Source organism: Cnephaeus nilssonii, assembly GCF_951640355.1.
Source record: "Cnephaeus nilssonii genome assembly, chromosome: 3".
Lineage (NCBI taxonomy): Eukaryota > Metazoa > Chordata > Mammalia > Chiroptera > Vespertilionidae > Cnephaeus > Cnephaeus nilssonii.
The window spans coordinates 9,775,215-9,795,885 of record NC_137074.1 but is presented as its reverse complement, the minus strand read 5'-3'; the positions used below and the strand labels follow the sequence as shown (position 1 = coordinate 9,795,885).

Here is a 20,671-nt window from a genome sequence, read left to right as displayed (position 1 = left end):
ATGAAACATTAGAAATCCCTCGTTCCAACAATTAGATCATTTAGCATCAACACTCACTGTTAACACTCCATGCCACAGACCAGCATCCCTTTTGAAATCCAGCACATTTGTTAGTGTTTCAGCTGAAAGTGGACAAAGATGGTTAAACTGCTGAGTGAACCTCTTCACAAGTCACATGCACTTTTAGAGAAACTCTGAGATGAGCATATTATCAGCATATAAGAGTTTTAGGAAACATACAGCATTTCCAAATACCATGCACTAATTTACCAATAATCTTGGTTATCTACTTAAATTACTGGAAAAACAACAGTAGGTCATACAATTCTGGACTACAACAGAGAACTATGCTGATCATCAATCTGAAAATAAAGCAACAATCTCCAGTTAAGAGGCTGAGTGAGGCTGTTACACATTTCAGTCAGACTGTCATGGGTGTTCTTCTCAATTTTACATCCAGTTCCTCCATTTCTCATACCCAAGGCCATTATCCTGCATCTTCAAAAAATATCACATGCTGCTCATATCACTTCCCTTTAGAAAGATGCTCATTCTCTCCTGCCCATTTTCTCCTCCAGAGGGTATGACTGGTAGATATTAGGAAGCAGGAGCGAACAGGAGTCCCCAGGCTTCCCAGCACATCCCTGTACTCAGAGCATCTGGCAGCACCCTCTGAGGGACCTGGCTCCAAAGGGCAGGGAACAGAGCCTGGGGCTAGAAGCAAATTTGGTCCCTCACCAAAGGCCACGGCAAGCCCTAGTGCGCCCCACAGGATTACAGGGAGCTGGGTTTGTGTGCCAGGACGCTGCTGCATTCTGAATAAGCATGCTGTACAGGCTCCCTGGTCAGCTGAGGATCCAATTATAGGTGACATACGTAAGGTCAGCACTGGGTCTGAAGAAGAAATCATGGGATTTGACTGATAGGTCTAATTTCTTTAAAAATTATTCAGGCCCTTGAACATATCTAAAATCCTCTTCCAAATCTCTACTGAAATCTTCAGCTATGCCCTACACTACCCCCTACATTTAAACACCCATATTGTAGATATTTAAACATACCACTCAATTTACTTTTTAGTTTTGTTCAAGTATTGCAATGCAAAACAAACTTCCATGTATACATTTTTATAGTTTTCGGAATAATAGTTCTCTAAATTAAATATCTAACATTTATCAGTACATGTGGCGCTACCAAGAGCCAACCTATGACCACAACATTCCATCTGTATATCTGTATGCAGGACAGCTTAAGGCCAAACCACAGGCATATAAAATAGCAATGGAAAAGTGAGTGCCAATAACACCGTTTTCCATATTTTTAAAATGTAAAATGCACTGCCCCTCAGCTCTGTTGAACCAGCCAACTGGGCATTGATGAACTGGTGGGATATGGACTTCACACTCCAGAAAATCAACATACACACAAGTTTACTGGAAAGGGCTCACTCATCTAGTGCAAGCAGAGCACCTGGAACACCGGATTAGAAGGCAGGTCCTGTATAGGACTGGATCTGACACCTGCAGCGACAGTTCCCTGCTGCCCGTGCACAGCTGGAAGAGCTGCCCCACATGCCCTTACCTTCCAAGTAGCCACACGCCTGGGTCAGAGCCCGGCACTGCGCCAGCAGAGATGCATGGGACACCGTCACCCCCACTGTGCTGCCTTCTTTGCTGGTTTTATACTGAAAGATTTCAAGAAAAAAACTCCATTATGTGAGGTTTCTGGAGGCCACGGCAGAGAGAATGGAGGCTGGTGGATTTTAGAGAGAAGAAGCTGTCAGCTGTCTCTCCTTCACTAACCAGCCCGTCAGACTGAAGAGCGTTTTATGCCCTGACCCTTGTGGTGACACCCTCGGATGAAGTCAGGACTCATCCTGGGCAGGTGCTAAGGGCCACAGTGCATGCGAGTTCCCTCATAATTGTCCGCATCCCCAGGGTAGCCAGTGAGGGGAGATTAGGTAAGAGTAAAACTGAAAGAGTCTGAGAAAGTTCCCATATGACAATTCAACGTAAGTTTTAGCCTGTAAACTAAAAAACTCAGTAGCTCATACTCATATGAAAACAAGATCTAACCCGTGGGGCCTGCTTTAGCATACTGTGTTAGAAGAGTCATCACCTCAATGTAGGCGGTCCCAGCTCCTTCGTCCTGGGCCAACGGGTGCCAATCCTTGGGGGGCTTAGTCAGATGCTTCCCATCGATTACCAGCCAGGTGAGAGGGGGCCAACCTGTAAGGATGCAGCCAGGAAACATGGCACAGGTGAATGTCAGAGGGTCTCCGCTCCCCACACTCAGGGCCTAGCTGTTGAACATGCAGCTCTAGCTCCTGAGTGCCCGAGGAACAGATATCTCAGTCTCATTTAATTCTTACTCAATTCATATTAAACAGCAGGGACCCTGAACCAGGTGAAAAGCGAGTCTCAACTTCAGCCTCTGTAAGTTTAAGTGCTGAAAAAGTACTAGAGGACATAGTTTAACTCAGAATGCTGACCCCCCCTCTTCCCCTCAGAGGCCCACCTTTGAAAGTTGCCACCTCTCCAGTCTGTGCTTTAGGCAGGCCTTTCTGACAAGCGTCCGTGGTCAGGGCCAGGGTGACACCACAGCTGCCCAGCAGAAACCCGATCTGCTGGCTGCCAGCATCCTGAACAAGACAGAGTGGGGTGGAAGTGAGTCGCTCCTGGCAGTCTCGGCTCAGGACCTTTACTATGCAGGCCCATGCACAGAAAGAAGAGTGCTTTGTCCATCCCTTGTAAAATTTCTAGAACAACTCAATTCTACATACCAGCGATTTTTAATCAGTATGCCACCAGATTTCTTAAAACATGCAATACCTGACCTCTTTTCCTTTAAATTGTCAAATAAAAATATGACAACAGCCAACACAGTAATAGCCATCCGGTGTGAATGAATCAAAATTATACCTTTTTTTCCCGATCAGCAAAAAATAATATACTTTATGTATTTTAGTAATTATATTTTATATTTTAGTAATTAGTGTGCCATGAGATGAAAAAGGTTGAAAATCACTGCTATATACAGTATTTTCATGAAAATAAAATATAATTGTTTTTAAATTTAAAAGATATATACTTTTAGCAGTGAAATATAAGGTGCAGATAATGGGCTAATTTCCCAAAGTTTTTTCCTTGCAAATCACATTTAGCAGCATTTTAATAAACTCCCAAAATAACCGCATTGAAATTTCCACTTGATTTGTGTTTAACAATACTAATTATTTCCACACAGAAATGCACATTTTGTTTTACTCAAGTCCTCTTTTATATATGTCCCTCTGTAAAATGTTACAATTTTCTTTTTGAAAGCTTGACAAATCTCTAGTTTTTTCCTAAGAATCCCTGTATTCAATATCTGTCATCATATATTATCTGTGGAAATGTTCTGGTTTTATTTGAAAACTTTACTTTTGTGATTCTTGAATATTTGTTGCTGACAATTTTCATGTTAGCAGCTGCCTGAATACTGGGATACAATAGAAAACTCTGAGTTTCTAAAATACATGCCTCGTCTACTCCTAAAATAATTTTTTCAATAGTTAGGTTACTGACATTTATACATAAAATGAAACAGCTGCCTAGACCATCAGAACTCCCACAGTAATCATGTCAGTAACAAAAAATGCCAGCTGTGTAAGCAAACAGAAATGCAAAACATTTCCATCTCATATATTCAAAATTATTACTGAAAAGTGAGCTGTAATAAATGACTATAATGATTTATCCCCAAGAAATGAAACTTATTGTCAATAAACATATGGTGTTGAGAACAAGTTTAACAAAGTCTTATCAAATTTCAAATTCTATTTATCAGAGGAAAAAATGCTCATCGTTTCAAACCTCATGAAACCTGAACCCATGGCCCAGGGCCAAGTTTGCTACCTTTTTTGTTAATGGCACTTCTATGGGGACAGGAACCAGTTCTGCCAGGAGACACCCATAAAATGCAACCATGAACATCACAGGGTCACTGTTCGGAAACACCAGCGCCACCTACAGCAGCACAAAGAACAACCATGGAATCGACTGGAGAATGACTGTCATCTCAACTTTTGGAGTATCTGCTAATGATTAGATAGAATTGAGACATTTTTTATTATTTTAGAATCTGGGGTTTAATTCTTAGTCCTTAAATTTTCTCAACCATGTAACTTTTAAAAAAATATATTTTATTGATTTTTTACAGAGAGGAAGGGAGAGGGATAGAGAGTTAGAAACATCGATGAGAGAGAAACATCGATCAGCTGCCTCCTGCACACTCCCTACTGGGGATGTGCCCGCAACCAAGGTACATGCCCTTGACCAGAATCGAACCTGGGACCCTTCAGTCTACAGGCCGACGATCTATCTACTGAGCCAAACCAGTTAGGGCTCAACCATGTAACTTTTAATAAATAGTTTTTAGGTTGAGGTCTCTACTCCCCATACAACAAAATAACTTAAAATTTCTGGATTTAAAGACAGTCCATCTGCGCAGCAGCAACTCAGGGATGGACCATCATTCACCATCAATTAGCCCAGGTGAAAAGCACCTGTATTAACACGAAAAGTAAACAAGAAATCATATTATATCTAAAATATCTTCCAAAAGAAGAAATCATAATGCCAAAGTTTTAGTTGAACAGATCTCCACTCAAGACTTAAGTGTATTCACAGGGAAGGATGGGGGCTACAAAATCCTCAGTTGAGATCCCTACAGCTGCTTCCACCGAGTCCCTCTTCCCACCTTGTTAGCATGCTGCTACTGTTTAAATTCTATGTTCTATTTTGTCTATCTTATATTTTTATTTTTGTCAATTTTTTAAAACACAGAATTTAAAATGACCCAAAAAAGTACTAATGAAAAACAATACCCCCCATGCTCCACCCTTTCCCACTCCCCAAGGCAACCACTTTTTAAATAATTTACATCTTCCTTTTGCTATTTACTCTCATATTTTCAAATATTTTGCTTACACTGTTTTATCTTTTAAAAATATTCAGGTACTAATTTTATTTCCTGTTATTGTAGATGAATATTTAGCTCTCCTCTCCCCCCTTTTTCTTCTCCCATCACCCCAATTTCCATTTCTTATAATAATCTAGTTACATGAAAAGATATTTATGGAATAAGTTTTTATATATATATATATATATATATATATATATGGATTTCAAAGAGGAAGGGAGAGGGAGAGAGATAGAAACATCAATGATGAGAGAGAATCATTGATTGGCTGCCTCCTGCACGCCCCACACTGGGAATCGAACCTGCAACCTAGGCGTATGCCCCGACCAGGAATTGAAGTGTGATCTCCTGGATCATAGGTCAACGCTCAACCGCTGAGCCACACCAGTCGGGCTGGAATAAGATTTTTTTAAACCACAATAGTGTAATAAGTTGTGCTTGAAACCATAGTGATGAATCAGAATATTATTTGAACACACTTTTAACACAGGCCTCTGAACACAGAACAATGGATAACTAATAAATAACTCTCCTCTTTGTAAGGCAAAATTCAAACTGTATCTATATTTATACTGTAAACTTAATCAAGTTTCTGACAAGTTAGTTAGTTGAAAAGGGCAAAGCTCTCCTTCTAAAGTTGATGTTAATAGAGACTGTTCCAGAACTGTGAACTATAGCCTTGTGACTAGATGTTTGGTATAGAAAACATGTTTTTAGAGAATCTGTTACAAAAGAGTTGTGTCTGTTCACTTTTTAAAAATATATTAACACAGGAAGATGAATTTGCCACCCATCTCTGATAATTAACTCACTGTGATCTTGTCAACCTTTTTATAATTATGTGGATTCTCTAGCAAGTCAAGACAGTATCTATAAGTCTTTGTCCTTGCAGGAATTTTCTTCAAGAAAAATAAATGAGTGATTCTTAGATTCATTATAAATCAGGGATTCTTTCAGACTCACTCTAAAGCACAACACATTATAAAGTATCATTCTCGTCCTTTTGCACTTTCACAATCAGGTACACATCTCCTTCCTTTCTGATGGTGACAGCTACCAGCATTCGTACTGGTTCTGCTCTCTATGTATACATTAGTCAATCTGCTCTAAAATATCCCACCACATGTGTAAATATCTATCAATAGTATTCTCCAAATAGCCAACCAGTCAGGTGAACTCATAAGTTTTACCAGCTGTGGACCAGCCCCACCCACACTCTGGGCCGTGTGTCCTCCTACTCCTGCTAGGCTGCTCCTGGGGGACTGCCCTGTGGCTTTCAGATTTGGGCCCCACGCACTCATTCCGCTGAAGCACTCATCCTTTAGGAATCTCCCAAGAAAGAGTGGTTGGGAGTCTAATTTTTTTTGAATCCTGTGTATCTGAAAATGGTTACCTATCCTCACATTGGTTGAATAACTAAGAATAGAACTGTAGGTTAAAATCAGATTCCCTCTGAACTTCTGAAGTGTCACACTGGTCTCCCCCAATTTGACTGCTGACCCCCTGTATACATCCCGCTTTCCCCTTAGGCTCTGCACCCTGGTCTTGCGCAGTAACATGCTTATGTGCTCATGCGCATTTGTGGAGCTACTGTGTTCACTGCAGTCTTCACTTTAAAGCAAATGCTCTCTAACTCTAGAACATCATCTTAAATTATTATCACTGAAAATTTTGTATTCTCTTTCTCTTATCTCTTTCTGGAACCACTATCAGATGTTGGGCCTTCTTGATCAAATCTAATTTTTGCACTATTTTTCCTTCCTACCATCCATCTCTTGTTCTTTTATTTATTTTTCTTCATCATAGACTCTAGAAATATTAATACTAATTTTCTGAACATTTGTTTTCTGTATCTAGCTTTCCTCCAAGTTCATTTGTTTCTTCTACCGCCCTTTTTCTTTCATTTTTTTGCCCTTTGGCTATCTTCTTCCACATTAAATTTTCCTTCCTTAAATGTCCTTGGCTTCTAGTTTTTTAATTAAAAAATGAGGCAAAGAGTTGCCGGAAACTCTATGACAGCTTGTCAACTTATATTTTCATTTCTGACCCTAGGCAACCTTTTTCACTAGTTTATACTGGTAAGTTTGTTGATTTTCACCATGTTCTCCTGTTTTCTCTCCTGGACCTTCTCGTATACCTGAGTTCCTCAAATCTGGTTCATTTGCCAAGAACAATGCTGTCTAATAGAATTTTCTACAATAATGAAAATATTTTATTTCCAGCTATCAAATATGGTAGCCTACTAAGCCCTTAAAATGTGGTTTGTGTGACTAGTGACCTAAATTTTTCATCTTATTTAATTTTGGTTAATTTAAATAGCCTCATATGGCTATGCCCACTACTTGGGACAGTGTAGGACAAGGATCTAAGCCTCTAGCTTCCTTTAAAAGCTATTGGGGCTGATAGGTTAAGAGGGGATGGTAGTCCAGGAACCACACCTACAATGACCTTCCTATCCCCAGTGTTTAGAGCATATTGCTTGGTCAATATTTTTTGAATGAACAAAAAATTAAATAAAATTGTTTCCTAAAAGACAAAAAAAAAAGGAAGAGGGGATGGTGGCCTTGCCACACGGAATAGGAAGAATATAAAGCACACACAATTTCAAAGTAAGGTTGTTTCCTCATAAAACTTAAGCTTTGGATATTTAACATTTATTAATATCTGATATTAATATTTTTATTAAAATCAACATGTTTGAAGTCGAAGAGAAAAGAGTGGAAGAATCAGTGGATAGGCAATGAGAAAAAAAAAAGAACAATCTTTTTATCTACATCATCAAAAATTTTTCCCATATTTAATATTTTTCCATGCTGATTTTAAATCCCTTGTAGTAACGCTGTAAGTCTAACCAGCTGATAGAACACTGATTTCAATGCAAAAGATTTTTACAGTCTCTGTTTTTGCTTACTCCAATAGTTACATTCTAGTTACTTACTCTGTCTCCAGGTTTAAGTAGTGGTTCATTCTTACTAGTCAGTTTATTAAGAAGAGTATAAGCTAGTTTTAAACTCCGACTCCAAAGTTTCCCTAAAATGAAATAAAAATACTAAGCAATGTAAAATTTAAGAAACTAATAATTAACATCTTAATTTAATAATCATAATACCCCACAAGTACCATTACTCAATTTCTGAAAATTCAGGTAGTTTCCAAATGATAACTATTTTGCACAATGCTATAATAAACATCATGGTTTTTTCCTCAAAAACAACTTACAAATTTATGTTTCTTAACATAAAAATAATATAGGATTTTATCATAGAAAATTTAGAATATAGAAAAGCCAGCAGAAAAAGGTCAGCATTCTTTGTTACATATATGTATATGTAACATACATATGCACACACACATACATATATACATGTATGTCGAATTTTCAAAAAATGAGATCATACTCCACCCTGCTTTTTTCATTCAACATTGAATTGTGAATGCATTTTCATGTCATTAACTTTGTCTCAATTACATCCCTTATAATTCATGTAACCTTTACAACAATTCATGAGGTAGGTCATATCTTCATCTTCGCTTTTCACTCAAGACAAGACAGTCAAAGAGATGTTAAGTAACTGCGCAGAGCCACCAGCTGCTGGAGTAGTGCATCTGGACCCCCAGAATCCAGCCCTTAACCCTATGAGCTCCTGCCCAACACACTTCTCCTCCTGGCACGCAGTCTCTATATTCAGTACCAGCCCTATGAATGCTCAGCAAAGAAGAGCTTCTTTGAAAAAAGATGAGATTAAGGAAAAGTAAAGAGGATTGAAGGTACCTGGGGAGGTAGACAGAGTCAGGGGTGATAATGGAGTAGGAAGACAGAAGAATCTCAGTCCATCCCTAACATCCAAGGCAGCCTTAACATTTACCCTAAGCAGTGTACTAAAAAGTAACACCAACGTCTTAATTCAGTCCCTCTCAAATTGCTGTGACATAACCCCATGCAGTCTGAGCAGCCATGCCCTCTGAATAAATGCTCAAATTTCACTGCAAATGATATTAAACTCAAGTGCAACAATGTGAAATAAGTGAATTGTGGGACCTGAGAAATAAATGAGAAAAAATATTTAACTCAAAACACTGTTGTTGCTTTTGTCTATATCAATGGTCAATTCAAATGTTAATAACTGTAACCCATAAAGATTTCCAAACTGAATCCAGCTAGAATATAAAAAGAACAATGCATCGTAACCAAGTTAGTTTTATCCCAAAAATGCAAAGATAGTACAATATCTTCAGAGTACTAAAAACAGATAATGATCCCCATATCAAAAATGAAGATAAAATAAACTGTTGTCAGACAAGCACTGAGATTTCCTCACCAGCAAATCCACAGTAAAATGAATACATACACGGAGAACTTGCAGGCCGAAAAGAGAGATTACAGTGGGAAATTCAGGATGGCAGGAAGGGGACCGTGTGACAAAGGAAAGAATAGAGTATGACTACTGACTTTAGAGACAATCCTGGAGTGTCCCAGGGGTAGAAATAAAGTGCAACAAAAGAATGCAAGGGTGAAGGTGGGTTCTTCAAGAAGCAGACAGAGTCAGGCATGAGTAAAACTTGTGAAGGGAAAGGCACATGGTGAGATCAGGCAGGAGATAGCTTGGCTGTGACAAAGTCTCTGCAGGCCCAGCGGGGTGATCCAAAGTAGACTGCTCATAAGGGGAGCCCGTGCTGAGAGAAACCAGGCACTGAACCACCACCTTCCTTAGTCATTGCCTAGGGCTACCCCAAGCACAGCATAAAACAGACCTGAAAGCTGAATTCAACAGGTGGTGGCCATTAGCAAACCATGTTCCTCCCAGTGGACAGTAAGTTCCTTTCTTAGAGAATTACAGACCAATCTCTCTAATGAACACAAACGCAAGGATCCTTAACAATACAGCGGCAAATCAAATCCAGACATTTACTAAAAAGATAAGGTATCATAGCCAAGTGGGATTTATTCTAGGAATACAAATATTCTTAACATTTGAAAATTAATCAAAGTAATTCATCAAATTAATGGGGAAGGGGAGGGAAACCATGACTATCTTGACAGAAAAGAAAAAACACTTGATAAAATTCCATGTCATGGGGCGGGGGGAGAGAAAGGACAATGGAGGAAAAAAAGGAACATCTGTAATATTTTCAATAATAAAGATTTATTTAAAAAAATACGTAGGTTAAGAAAAATAAAAGCATATATTGATGACATGGCGCCCCCCCCCAAAAAAAAAAAATTCAATGTCAATCCATGATGAAAAATTTTTAGTAAACTTTTAGGAATAGAATTTCCTTAATCTGACAAAGAATTTCTACCATAAAAAAAAAAAGCAAAAAAAGCCTGGCCAGTGTTGCTCAGTGATTGAGCATCAATCCATGCACCATGAGGGCACTGGTTTGATTCCTGGTCAGGGCACATGCCAAGGTTACAGGCTCGATCCTCAGTTGGGGGCTTACAGGAGGCAGCCAATTGATGTTTCTCTCTCATCCATGTGTTTATCTTCCTTTCCCTTCCTCGCTCTCTAAAAATCAATAAAAACATGTTAAAAAATAAAAAACTTCGACAAACATCGTAATTCATGACCTAAGATGGAGATCGAGGCGAGAATACCCACTGTTCCACTTTGTACTGGAGATTTTAGCTCGTGCAGAAGAAGCAAGAAAAAGAAACTAAGTGCTGGAAAGGCCATGATGACACTGTTATTGTTCATAGAGGACTGATTTTGTATACCAGATATCCAAAAGATATATGGACAAACAAGAAAATAATCAGTTAGTTTGGCAAGGTTACAAAGTCACCATTTAAAAAATCAATTGCACTTCTATATACAAGCAACAAATGAGTAGAAAAAATTTTAATCATTCCATTACCATAAGAATAAATAATAGAAGATGCTCAAAACTTCTGTACTGAAAAGTAAAAACATTACTGAAAGAAATTAAAGGACTTTAAAAAAGAAGAAAATATTCTACTCATGAATCAATTTTCTTCAAATTGAACTACAGATTCAATGCAATGCAATCATTATCCCAGTAGGAATTTTTCCAGAAACTGACAGGCTAATTCTGAAGTTTACTTGGAATGCAAGGGCAGTCAAGGAAATCTTAAGGAATAATCACAGAGCTAATGAACTTCTGAGCCAGACACTGAGACTCATAATACTACAGTGATTCAGGGGGTGTGGACAGACAGCATACTGACTAAACAGAACAGAGTCTGCAAACAGAACCACAGGTGCACTTTCCACCCCAATACCTGAAGAACTGGCTTTCCAATAAATGATAATGGGTCATAGATATTCCTAAGGGAAGAAAATGGCTCCCATTTCATAAATTAAATTGCAGATGCATCTTAACATCCAAATGTAAAAAGTAAAACAAGTTTTTAGAAGCAAAAGTAGAAAAATATTTTTTTGTGTCCTTAGGTTTGGCAAAGACTTCCTAAAAAGGACAAAAAAGCACTATAGTAAAGGAAAAAATAGGTAAATTAGGTTAATACTTCTCATTTATCTAAAGCTACAATTAAAAGTTAAAAGGCAATACAAAGAGTGGAAGAAGATATATGCAAAACATATATCTGAAAAGACGTGTATCTGTAAATATAAAGAAGAAAACATTAGCAATTAAACAGAAAAATGAGACAAAGATTTGGATAGTTCATAAAAGAGAATATTCAAATAGCCAACAAGCATATGAAAGCATCATTAGTCATCAGGAAAATGCAATTAGCATTTCTGGAAACCACAACACACAAGAAAGGCTAAAATGAAATAAATAGACAATGTCAAGTATTGGCGAGGATGTGGAGCACCTGGGACTGCACACATTGCTGGTGAGAATGAAGACTGCCGCTACCCCTTGGAAAACTGCCTGGCAGAATGATCTAAAGCTAGACACTGCTACCTCAGCGTTTACACCAGCACAAGCTCTGACCTCCACATGTTCACCAGCAGACCCACAGGAGAATGTTCATAGCAGCACTATACACGATAGCCCGAAAGTGTAAACAAACCAAATGTCCATCTACTGCACAGTGCGTTTTCACAGAATAAAATAACATCCATGAATTAGAATAAACTACTACACTTCACACACATCATAGATGAGTCTCACAAACAATACTGAGCAAAAGAGTGCAGACCCAGAACACCTTTCATGTAATCCCATCTATGGAAAACTCAAAGGCAGGTAAAGCCAGAGGTCTTAGCAGTCAGCACAACAGTTTGCCTTTAAAGTGTGTGGGAGGACGTGAATACTGGAGGGGACACACAGAGCCTGGCAACCTGGAAACGCTACTCAGCTGAGTGCTGATTGCATTTACTCTGTGCATCAGGTTATGTGCTTATGATCTGTTACATAAAAACACAATATAAGACCAAAAGATGCCAAACACAAAAAATACATACTGTACGATTCCATTTAAACAGAGTTCAAAATTAGACAGAACTAAACTCCATTGTACAGAAATGCATATATAGATGTGAACACTTGAAGCCAAAGCAGTGGCCGGGCACCATCAGTCAGTGTCCCCTCTGGTGGGAGGAAGAGGCAGTGGTCTGGGATGGCCACCTGGAGTGAGGTGATGTTCTATTTGTTAAACAGTTGTGTTAGTTTCTCAGGAACTTGTTCTATCATGTTCATCAAGTGTATGTCTATGTTGTTTGTGTGACACATGTATTATTTTATAGCTAAACCACAGCCAATTGCCTTCTGTTGACACTTGCCATAGGTAAGGGTGTAGACGGCCTTCCCAGTTGTGTCCAAGGCGGTCAGACAGGGGGCTTTGGGCTGCATTGTGCCCCACCGCTGCAAGGCAGCCAGCAGTGATGGTGGCCAGGGTGTCCCCAAGGACAGAGGTTCCCCTTTCAGCACTACCATCTGGCTTCCTTCAGGCTTCGGCTGATTTGGATCTGGTTGCTGAACTGTAAGCAAAATTGAAATTTTAAAATCAACATTTCATAGTATCATGCACACATTGCACCTTTAAGCATTTATATTTTATATATTGTTTTTTAAAATACCAATTATAAAAAGGTTAGATTTCCTTATCATTATAATAGTCATAGACCAACTGACCAAAGACAGATGGAGACTGAATCATGAATAATGATGGAGTCTGGTAACCTTAACCCCACATGACAATCCCCAGGGTGGCAGCAGTGATGGCCAGGTTGTCACAGGGACAACCCTGACGACACCTGAGAAACAGGCACTAGTTCCTGCTTATAAAGGATAAAAGTGAGCAGAATCACCACTTTGCTTTGGGTATTCAAAACAACTATCACTATGTTTTAGAAAAAATAAGGTCTATTATATTTTCAGTGGATTTATAACCAAAATTTGCCCTAGTATAAGAAAAATTGCTCTCAAAAGCATTCATGTGATTGAATTCTGAATTTGAAAAGCATTATCTAATTAAAAGGGGAAACAATGCCCTAAAAGCCGTATCTAATCCTCAAGTAGGAAGAAAACACCCAGAGCTGGTCCTCTGTGGGGCAGTGGAAGAGGTGGGAAAGCTGAGGGGCTGGCCATGTGTCCTGGTGGCTCTAACACATTCATATGCTTGTATCTTGTACTGGGCTTTATTTCTGTTCCTTATCTAGAAGACTACACTTCTATTTCTTGGTAATTTAAAAAAAAAATCTATATTCTTTCTTCTAAATATATATCTCAAGAGACTAAAATTCTGAAAAGGAGCCAAAACTATACTGAAGATATAATACTTTAAAACCATGAAAAGAGGAGTATTTCAGATTTAAAGTTTAAATAAAAATTTAAACAATGTAAGAAAAATGAAACCTTAGAAGTATTCTTATAAAGTACTAACCAGTGGATCAGAGGCATAAGGAAATGTTAAATGTCTTAACTATAAGAAATGAATTTTCCACCTGTTCAAATAAAGCTAGCAGTCACATGTGATACTAATTCACCATCACACATGGTGACTGCAGGTGCTGCCAACAGAGAGAATATCACTTTATTGTGCCATAACGTCACAGTAATAACCCATGTAGGATGTACATCTGCCTGCGTCTCCAGATGTAATGGTCACCCCGTTTACATACGTGAGCCCAAATCTGAGTATACTCACCTTCCAGCAGCTCCTCCATATCATCCACAAAGAACTCCTTCAGCGGAGGACGCTTCGGCCTCTTCAGGGTATTTAGAAGCTGCTGGATTTTGGAGGACACTCTGCTGTTCACAGGGACACCTGTCATGGGAAGAGGAACACTGAAGTTAGAACAGGCCGCATCCTCTGGGGAACAGGACATGGAAATGAGGTCCAGTGACTAACTACATGAATAAAAAGCACTGGCCCCATCAGACAGCCATTTTGGAATTGATTAATTCATTAAATACTGAATGCCTTTTAGAAACTAGAACTTAATTCTAAGCTAGTGGTTTTCAAAGTGGTCCAAGGGCCCCTGGGGGTGCCTGAAACCCTTTCAGGAGGTTCATGAGGTCAAACTACAATTGAGCCTTGAACAACACAGGTTTGAACTGCATGAATCCACTTATACGCAGATTTTTAAAAATAAATACCTGCACTATCTTTGTCTGTGAATGCAAAGGGCTGACCGTATGCATTGATCTATGCCATATGGGGAATTTTAATATTGCAAATTTTGGTGTCTGTGGAAGGTCCTGGAATCAAGCCCCTATAAATACCGAGGGACAACTAGTTTTTAGAGAGTCAAGTTATACGCTGATTTTCGACTATGCAGCACCAGCTGCCATTCATGGGCCAACTGTCCTTCCCTAGTCATATTAAGATACCATTTCCCTTTCACTCTCCTCCTCTCACAAGAGCACAGTGGAGCTCCCAGAGACCACACATCATGTCATAGCACAACAGACTGAATGGGGATGAGATACAGAATCAGATATTATTGTTATGCCAGCCATGAGACCAACTGGCAACAAAGGAGAAAAAGTCCATTCTTCCCCCTAAATTTTTGTTTTACAAATGTTTTTCATAAATATGAGCTATTTGTTAAGCTATAATGAGTTTATTATTTTTTAAATGAATATTTTTTAAATCTTTAGTTTTAATTTCTAATATGGTAAATATCAAGAGCTATAATCCACATAAACTAAAGCTCTTTCATGTCCTCAATAAATAGTAAGAAATGCTGTTCTAGCCCGGCCAGCATAGCTCAGTGGTTGAGCGTCAACCTATGAATCAGGAGGTCACGTTTGATTCCCAGTCAGGGCACATGCCCTGGTTTTGGGCTCGATCCCCAGGGTGGGGCAACAAACAGTTGGAAAAATATTTAAATACCATTTCCAATAGCATAAAAAATACAACATATTTTGGGATAATTTTAACAAAATATGTGCAATAACTGCATTGAAAGCTATAGAACAGTGCTAGAATTTTTATAAGAGCTAAATAAATGGGAAAATATACTATATTTATCAACTGAAAATGCCAAGTCTTTTCAAATTGATCTAGAAAGTCAATGAAATACCAATTAAAATCTGGCAGGAATTTTGGTAAAAATTAACAAACATTTAAAAATATATATTACAATGCAAAGGAGCTGGAATAGTCAAAGCAAATTTTTTTAAAATATTTTTATTGATTTCAGAGAGGAAGGGAGAAGGGGAGAGAGATAGAAACATCAATGATGAGAGACATTCATTGATTGACTGCTTCCTGCACACCCCTACTGGTGATCGAGCCCGCAACCCAGGCATGTGCCCTGACTGGGAATCGAACCCAGGACCTCTTGGTCTATGGGACGACGCTCAATCCAGTGAGCCACCACAGCCGGGCTAGTCAAAGCAAATTTTAAGTTGAAAAGTAGAGTTGAGGACAAACTACATGACTTCAAGATTTATTATAAAACTACAGTAATCATGACAAGTTGCTATTTATATAAGGATGGACAAATATAGCAATTGAATAGCATAGAGGTCCCAGAAATAGATTCCTCTCATATATGGTCTACTGATTTTCATTAAAAATGCCAAAGATACAGGGGCCTGAACCTTCACCCCCTCTGAGGGAGGTCTCCTGCCCCCATGGCTGCTTTGCTTCCCATGCACAGCTCAAATCGGGACCCAGGTAACAAACAGAGACTTGGCCGACAGCAGATGCCCTCTCACTGCAACAAGACTTGTTTGAGATGTCTTGTAGCCATGGCGTAAGGAAGTGGGTCTTTGATATCCAAATCCAGCCTAGAACCAGGAATGCTCAGGGCCTACTCAAGAAGGCAAATAATCCTTTCCACTAATATACACAGGGTAAAATAAGATTGTTGTTAAGAGTGTTGAGTTTGACAGTAGAATAGTAGTCAAGTACTCAGAGTAATTTAAATTAACTAATTGAAACAAGCAAATATTCTAGAAAAACTAAATGTACCGTACCAAAAGCTGTTCTTAAAGTGTTAACAAAAATTTTGATTGGCAATTCATCTCGGTAAAATTGCGTAACACGTAATGAACCTAAAGCAGTCATATTTTAGTGCAAAAAATTAAAATGTAAAAGCTATCAAGACTACATTATAAAATTCCAAAAGCCTCCTAGTATTTAAATTAAAAAGGGGGGGTGACAGTAGAAGAATATCATGTAAAGAAAAATATCCTGTAAGTAAATTACATCTAGAAAATTTTTACTTTAGAAAATTAAGTTTAATCTGTAATGCTAACAGCAAGAAACCCATGAAAAACACATATGGTGTCAAAACAAACCAGAGGAAAAGCATTTGAGCAAAAAAAAAAATGAAAAAGAACCCCAAGTCAAATTTATAGAAAATATTCCTTTACTAACTTTTGGTCGAGAATATGTTTGTATATTTTCAGAAAATAACTCCAAGACCATGTGGATTCCTGCAATAGAGAGGAATTGACAGGACTGCTCCAGCCATGAAGACAGAAGAGAAACAGTCCAGAGATGGAAGACGCTGACAACACCCTGCCATACTAGCAGACAGCAGTTGTGTGCCGCTGAAGGATGCCCAGGACCAAACCAGAGACGGTTGGACCTGCATCACTACTATTTGTCCACCACCCAGAACTGAAATATCATTGCTGACATGTACACATAAGGAAATGTTCGAAATTGAAATTGGGACTCAAAAGAACTGTTGGCCCAGAAAGAAACTCACTATAGACTAATTCACTTGCCTCCCAGCAAATAACCATTATGGCTTGTCTCATTTTCGGTTCTTATAAGTGTATTTCTTGTATCACATGATCTCACACATCTAAGGGAAATAATGAACAACATAAGCTGAAGAACAAAAACAGACCCGGCGACAGGGAAGCATCGACCAGACTGTCAAACCTCAGAGGGAAGGCAGGTGAGGGTGGGGGAAAGGGGGAGAGATTAACCAAAGGACTTGTATGCATACATAAAAGCCTAACCAGTGGTCATGGACAACAGGGGGGTGGGGGCATACGTGGGGAGGGGTTCAGGATGGGAATAGGGGGATGAGGACAATTATGTGATACCATAACCAATAAAGAAATTATAAATAAATAAATAAATAAATAAATAAATAAATAAATAAAAATTAAAAAAGAAAAAGGAAAAAAAAAATGCCAAAGATGCCCTAGCTGGTTTGGTTCAGTGGATAGAGCGTCAGCCTGCAGACTGAAGGGTCCCAGGTTCGATTCCAGTAAAAGACACATGCCCGGGTTGTGGGCTTGATTCCCAGTAGGGGGTGTGCAAGAAGCAGCCGATCAATGATTCTCTCTCATCACTGATGTTTCTATCTCTCTCTCCTTCTCCCTTCCTTTCTGAAATCAATAAAAATAAATATTTTTTTTAAATGCCAAAGAAACTTGGTGGGAACAGAATGGTATCCTATCCAATAAAGACGGAATATGCAAATTGACCATCACTTCACGACAAATATGGTGGTGCCCACAGCCAATAAGGAGGGAATATGCAAACTGATGCGACAAAGATGGCGGCGATGCAGGCGTTCTACCCTGTCCTGGTCGCTCCGGGCCTCTGGGCAGCACGCGAAGGAGGAAAGCGGCTCCGGGCTGGAGCGAAGGCGGAAGGCAGCTCCGGGCCAGAACAAAGGCGGAAGGCAGCGGCCAGAGCAAAGGCCTGGGACCCGGGTGCCAGCAGCCAGGGGAAGGAAGGCCTATTCTTCCCCGAATCTTCATGCATCGGGCCTCTAGTTTATAATAAATGATGCTGAAATAACTGGACCACTCTTTAAAAATCAATAAAAACATTTTTTAATTAAAAAAAAAGTTAAACACAGACCTACTACATGATCCAGCCATTACACTCCTGAGTATTGACCCAAAAGAAATGAAAGTACACACCCACACCAAGACCTGCATAAAAATATTCATAGAAGCTCTATTTGGAATAGCCAAAAACTGGAAATAACCAAAATATATATTGATAGTTAAACAGATAAACTATTTATCCAAACTGTGCATCCATAGAACAATCTACTCCTCAATAAAAGGAATGAACTATTGATACATGCAAGACCATGAATCTCAAAATAAGTATGTAGAATGAAAGAATCCAGACACAAAGAGTAAATACTATATGATTCTATTTACATAAAATGCTAGAAAATGCAAACTAACAACAGTGCTAGGAAATAAATCAGTGGTTGCCTTAAGGGAAGCCAAAAAAGGGTGGCAGGAGGTCTGACAAAGAAAACTTTTATGAGGGCTGGATGTGTTCAGTGTCTTGACTGTATGGATGGTTTCACGGTTGTACACATATCTTAAAGTTATAAAATCGCACATTTTAAATACATGCAATGGTGGATATGTCAATTTTAACTCAGCTAAACTCTTTTTTTTTTTTAAATAAAGAGTAATAAATCAAATAAAAATCTATCTAACCAATGGAAAGCCTGCTTCGTGTTGACTCAGTATTTTCCATTTGCATTTGAACAACAAACAAAGACTTCAACAAAATCTGTCCTACTGCTTAAAAGAATCAAATTACGCGATCAAGGCTTGGATCTGAGAGCCCCTGGAGTTTTCTCCAATTCAAATCCAGTACACTGGAAAGAAAACTTCACATGACTTTGATAAGACATTAGAGCTGTTAAACAGGACCCTGAAATTGCACCAACAGCACTGGGCCTGCACATCAGGAACTGTGAGTGCAGCTGTGCCCATTTCACAGGTTGTTGAGGACAGTGAGAGCAGGGACTGCCATGTTGCAGGCGGGTGCACTCACACTAAGACTTGATCTGTTGAACACACTGTGTTCAAATAAGAACTTCCATGCTTCTCATTTTCCTACAATACTATAGATGCAAACTCCTTTCGCACTGAACCGAAATTTGGAGGTTTTCTCCTCTCTACCCTCCTTGTCCACTGGACCAATTTTACAGATGTTCCTGATCATTTCTGCACATGGTGCTTTCTGTGATAACATGCACTGCACACACTGTTCTCAGTTTACTGCACTGAAGGGTTATAACTACTGACGGGCTCAGGTTTGCTACAGCGAGTGCATGAAGGAATGTTCAGTACCTGAAATGAACCTGTGCTCAGCCGCGTCAAAAGGAGAAAGAAAGACATGCTCACCACCTGCTGTGTCCAGGAGGCGTCCGCTGCACCCCCGAGGGACGCCTCTCACAGAGGCTGGCTGTGGACGCTCACAGTGCGAATACTCCACAAGGCCAGTGGTGACATCAGGAGGGGCAGAGTGCAGATCTGCTTTTGAAAAACAAATCCAAAACAAAAGTGTTGTTCATTCAAAAGACCAGTAAGTTGCTGTTTAAACCCCATTCGAGTGAGGCTTCTCTAGCTGAGCTCTAAGCAAGGAGCATGGTATTCCAATTAATTTTGTTTTTCTCATCGACCAAGGCACACAGGACATTGTGAGCTCTCAGTTCCCAGACACGGTACATAGACCTGTGTGCATGAGGGATCCAGACTAGAACCACTGACCACAGCACAGACACAGACACAAGTGGACTCGCCTTCCATATGAGGTTTTGTTCAGAAATTTCCCTCGATGAAGCAGAAACACATTTCAAATCAATTGTTATTGGACCATTCTTTATTATATTATAAAAAAATAGACTAACCCACACACCCACAAAGAGTATGTTGGATGTCCCAAAGACATAAGACTTTGCAGGCTTCAAAGAATAAACCTACAAAGATAAAAACTACCCTCTGGCTAGTTCAACACATCTCACTGTTAAGAGACTACAATGTATTTATTTAAAGCCAATTTAGTTACATACAGAAAATGTTTGAAGTCACTCCCTTCCACTGTCTGAATGTACCTTTTTGTGTTTTCAATTTTCATTGTATGGCAGGGACATCGATCTGTTCAGAATGCTGGCTGACTGTAAGCTGCTTTCACGTTATCGTTACAGTTGAGTCTCCCACTACAAAAGGCACCATGTCTGCACAACTACCAGAAATTGTGCCCTCCCATAACACTAGAGCAAATACTTGTCCACTTGTGAGATCAATATTAGCCTATGTCAGTGGTGACCTATAATCTGTTTAATCTTCTAATGAATACTCCTGCCATCAGATGGCATGCTAATATTTTAAATTCTGATAATCAAGCTATCATTTCATAACCCAGAAAGAAATTTTTAAAATATGTAGAAATATGAAATTATATGGAAGGAAAACACAAACTCACTATTTACACAGCAGAAAATAGCAGTTGGAAAACTCTAACTTTTTTTTTTAAAGTATTTTTTTATTGATTTCAGAGAAGAGGGGAGAGGGAGAGAAAAATAGAAACATCAATAATGAG

At 39.0% G+C, this 20,671-nt stretch overlaps 1 protein-coding gene across 3 annotated transcripts in view; it reads right to left on the bottom strand.

The window, feature by feature from the left end:
• The window catches only part of DIP2A (disco interacting protein 2 homolog A), a 79,464-nt gene that overhangs the window by 33,987 nt on the left and 24,806 nt on the right, over positions 1-20,671 (bottom strand). The window contains exons 6-14 of one of the 3 annotated variants that reach the window (XM_079767051.1): positions 19,474-19,605; positions 14,039-14,158; positions 12,672-12,869; positions 7,901-7,992; positions 3,897-4,007; positions 2,518-2,641; positions 2,119-2,228; positions 1,582-1,684; positions 58-122 (exon numbers count right to left, since the gene is read on the bottom strand). In XM_079767051.1, the coding sequence (XP_079623177.1) occupies positions 58-122; positions 1,582-1,684; positions 2,119-2,228; positions 2,518-2,641; positions 3,897-4,007; positions 7,901-7,992; positions 12,672-12,869; positions 14,039-14,158; positions 19,474-19,605 (1,055 nt within the window). The remainder of the gene's footprint in view (positions 1-57; positions 123-1,581; positions 1,685-2,118; positions 2,229-2,517; positions 2,642-3,896; positions 4,008-7,900; positions 7,993-12,671; positions 12,870-14,038; positions 14,159-19,473; positions 19,606-20,671) is intronic. The other 2 variants (XM_079767052.1, XM_079767053.1) reach the window with 2 other exon arrangements.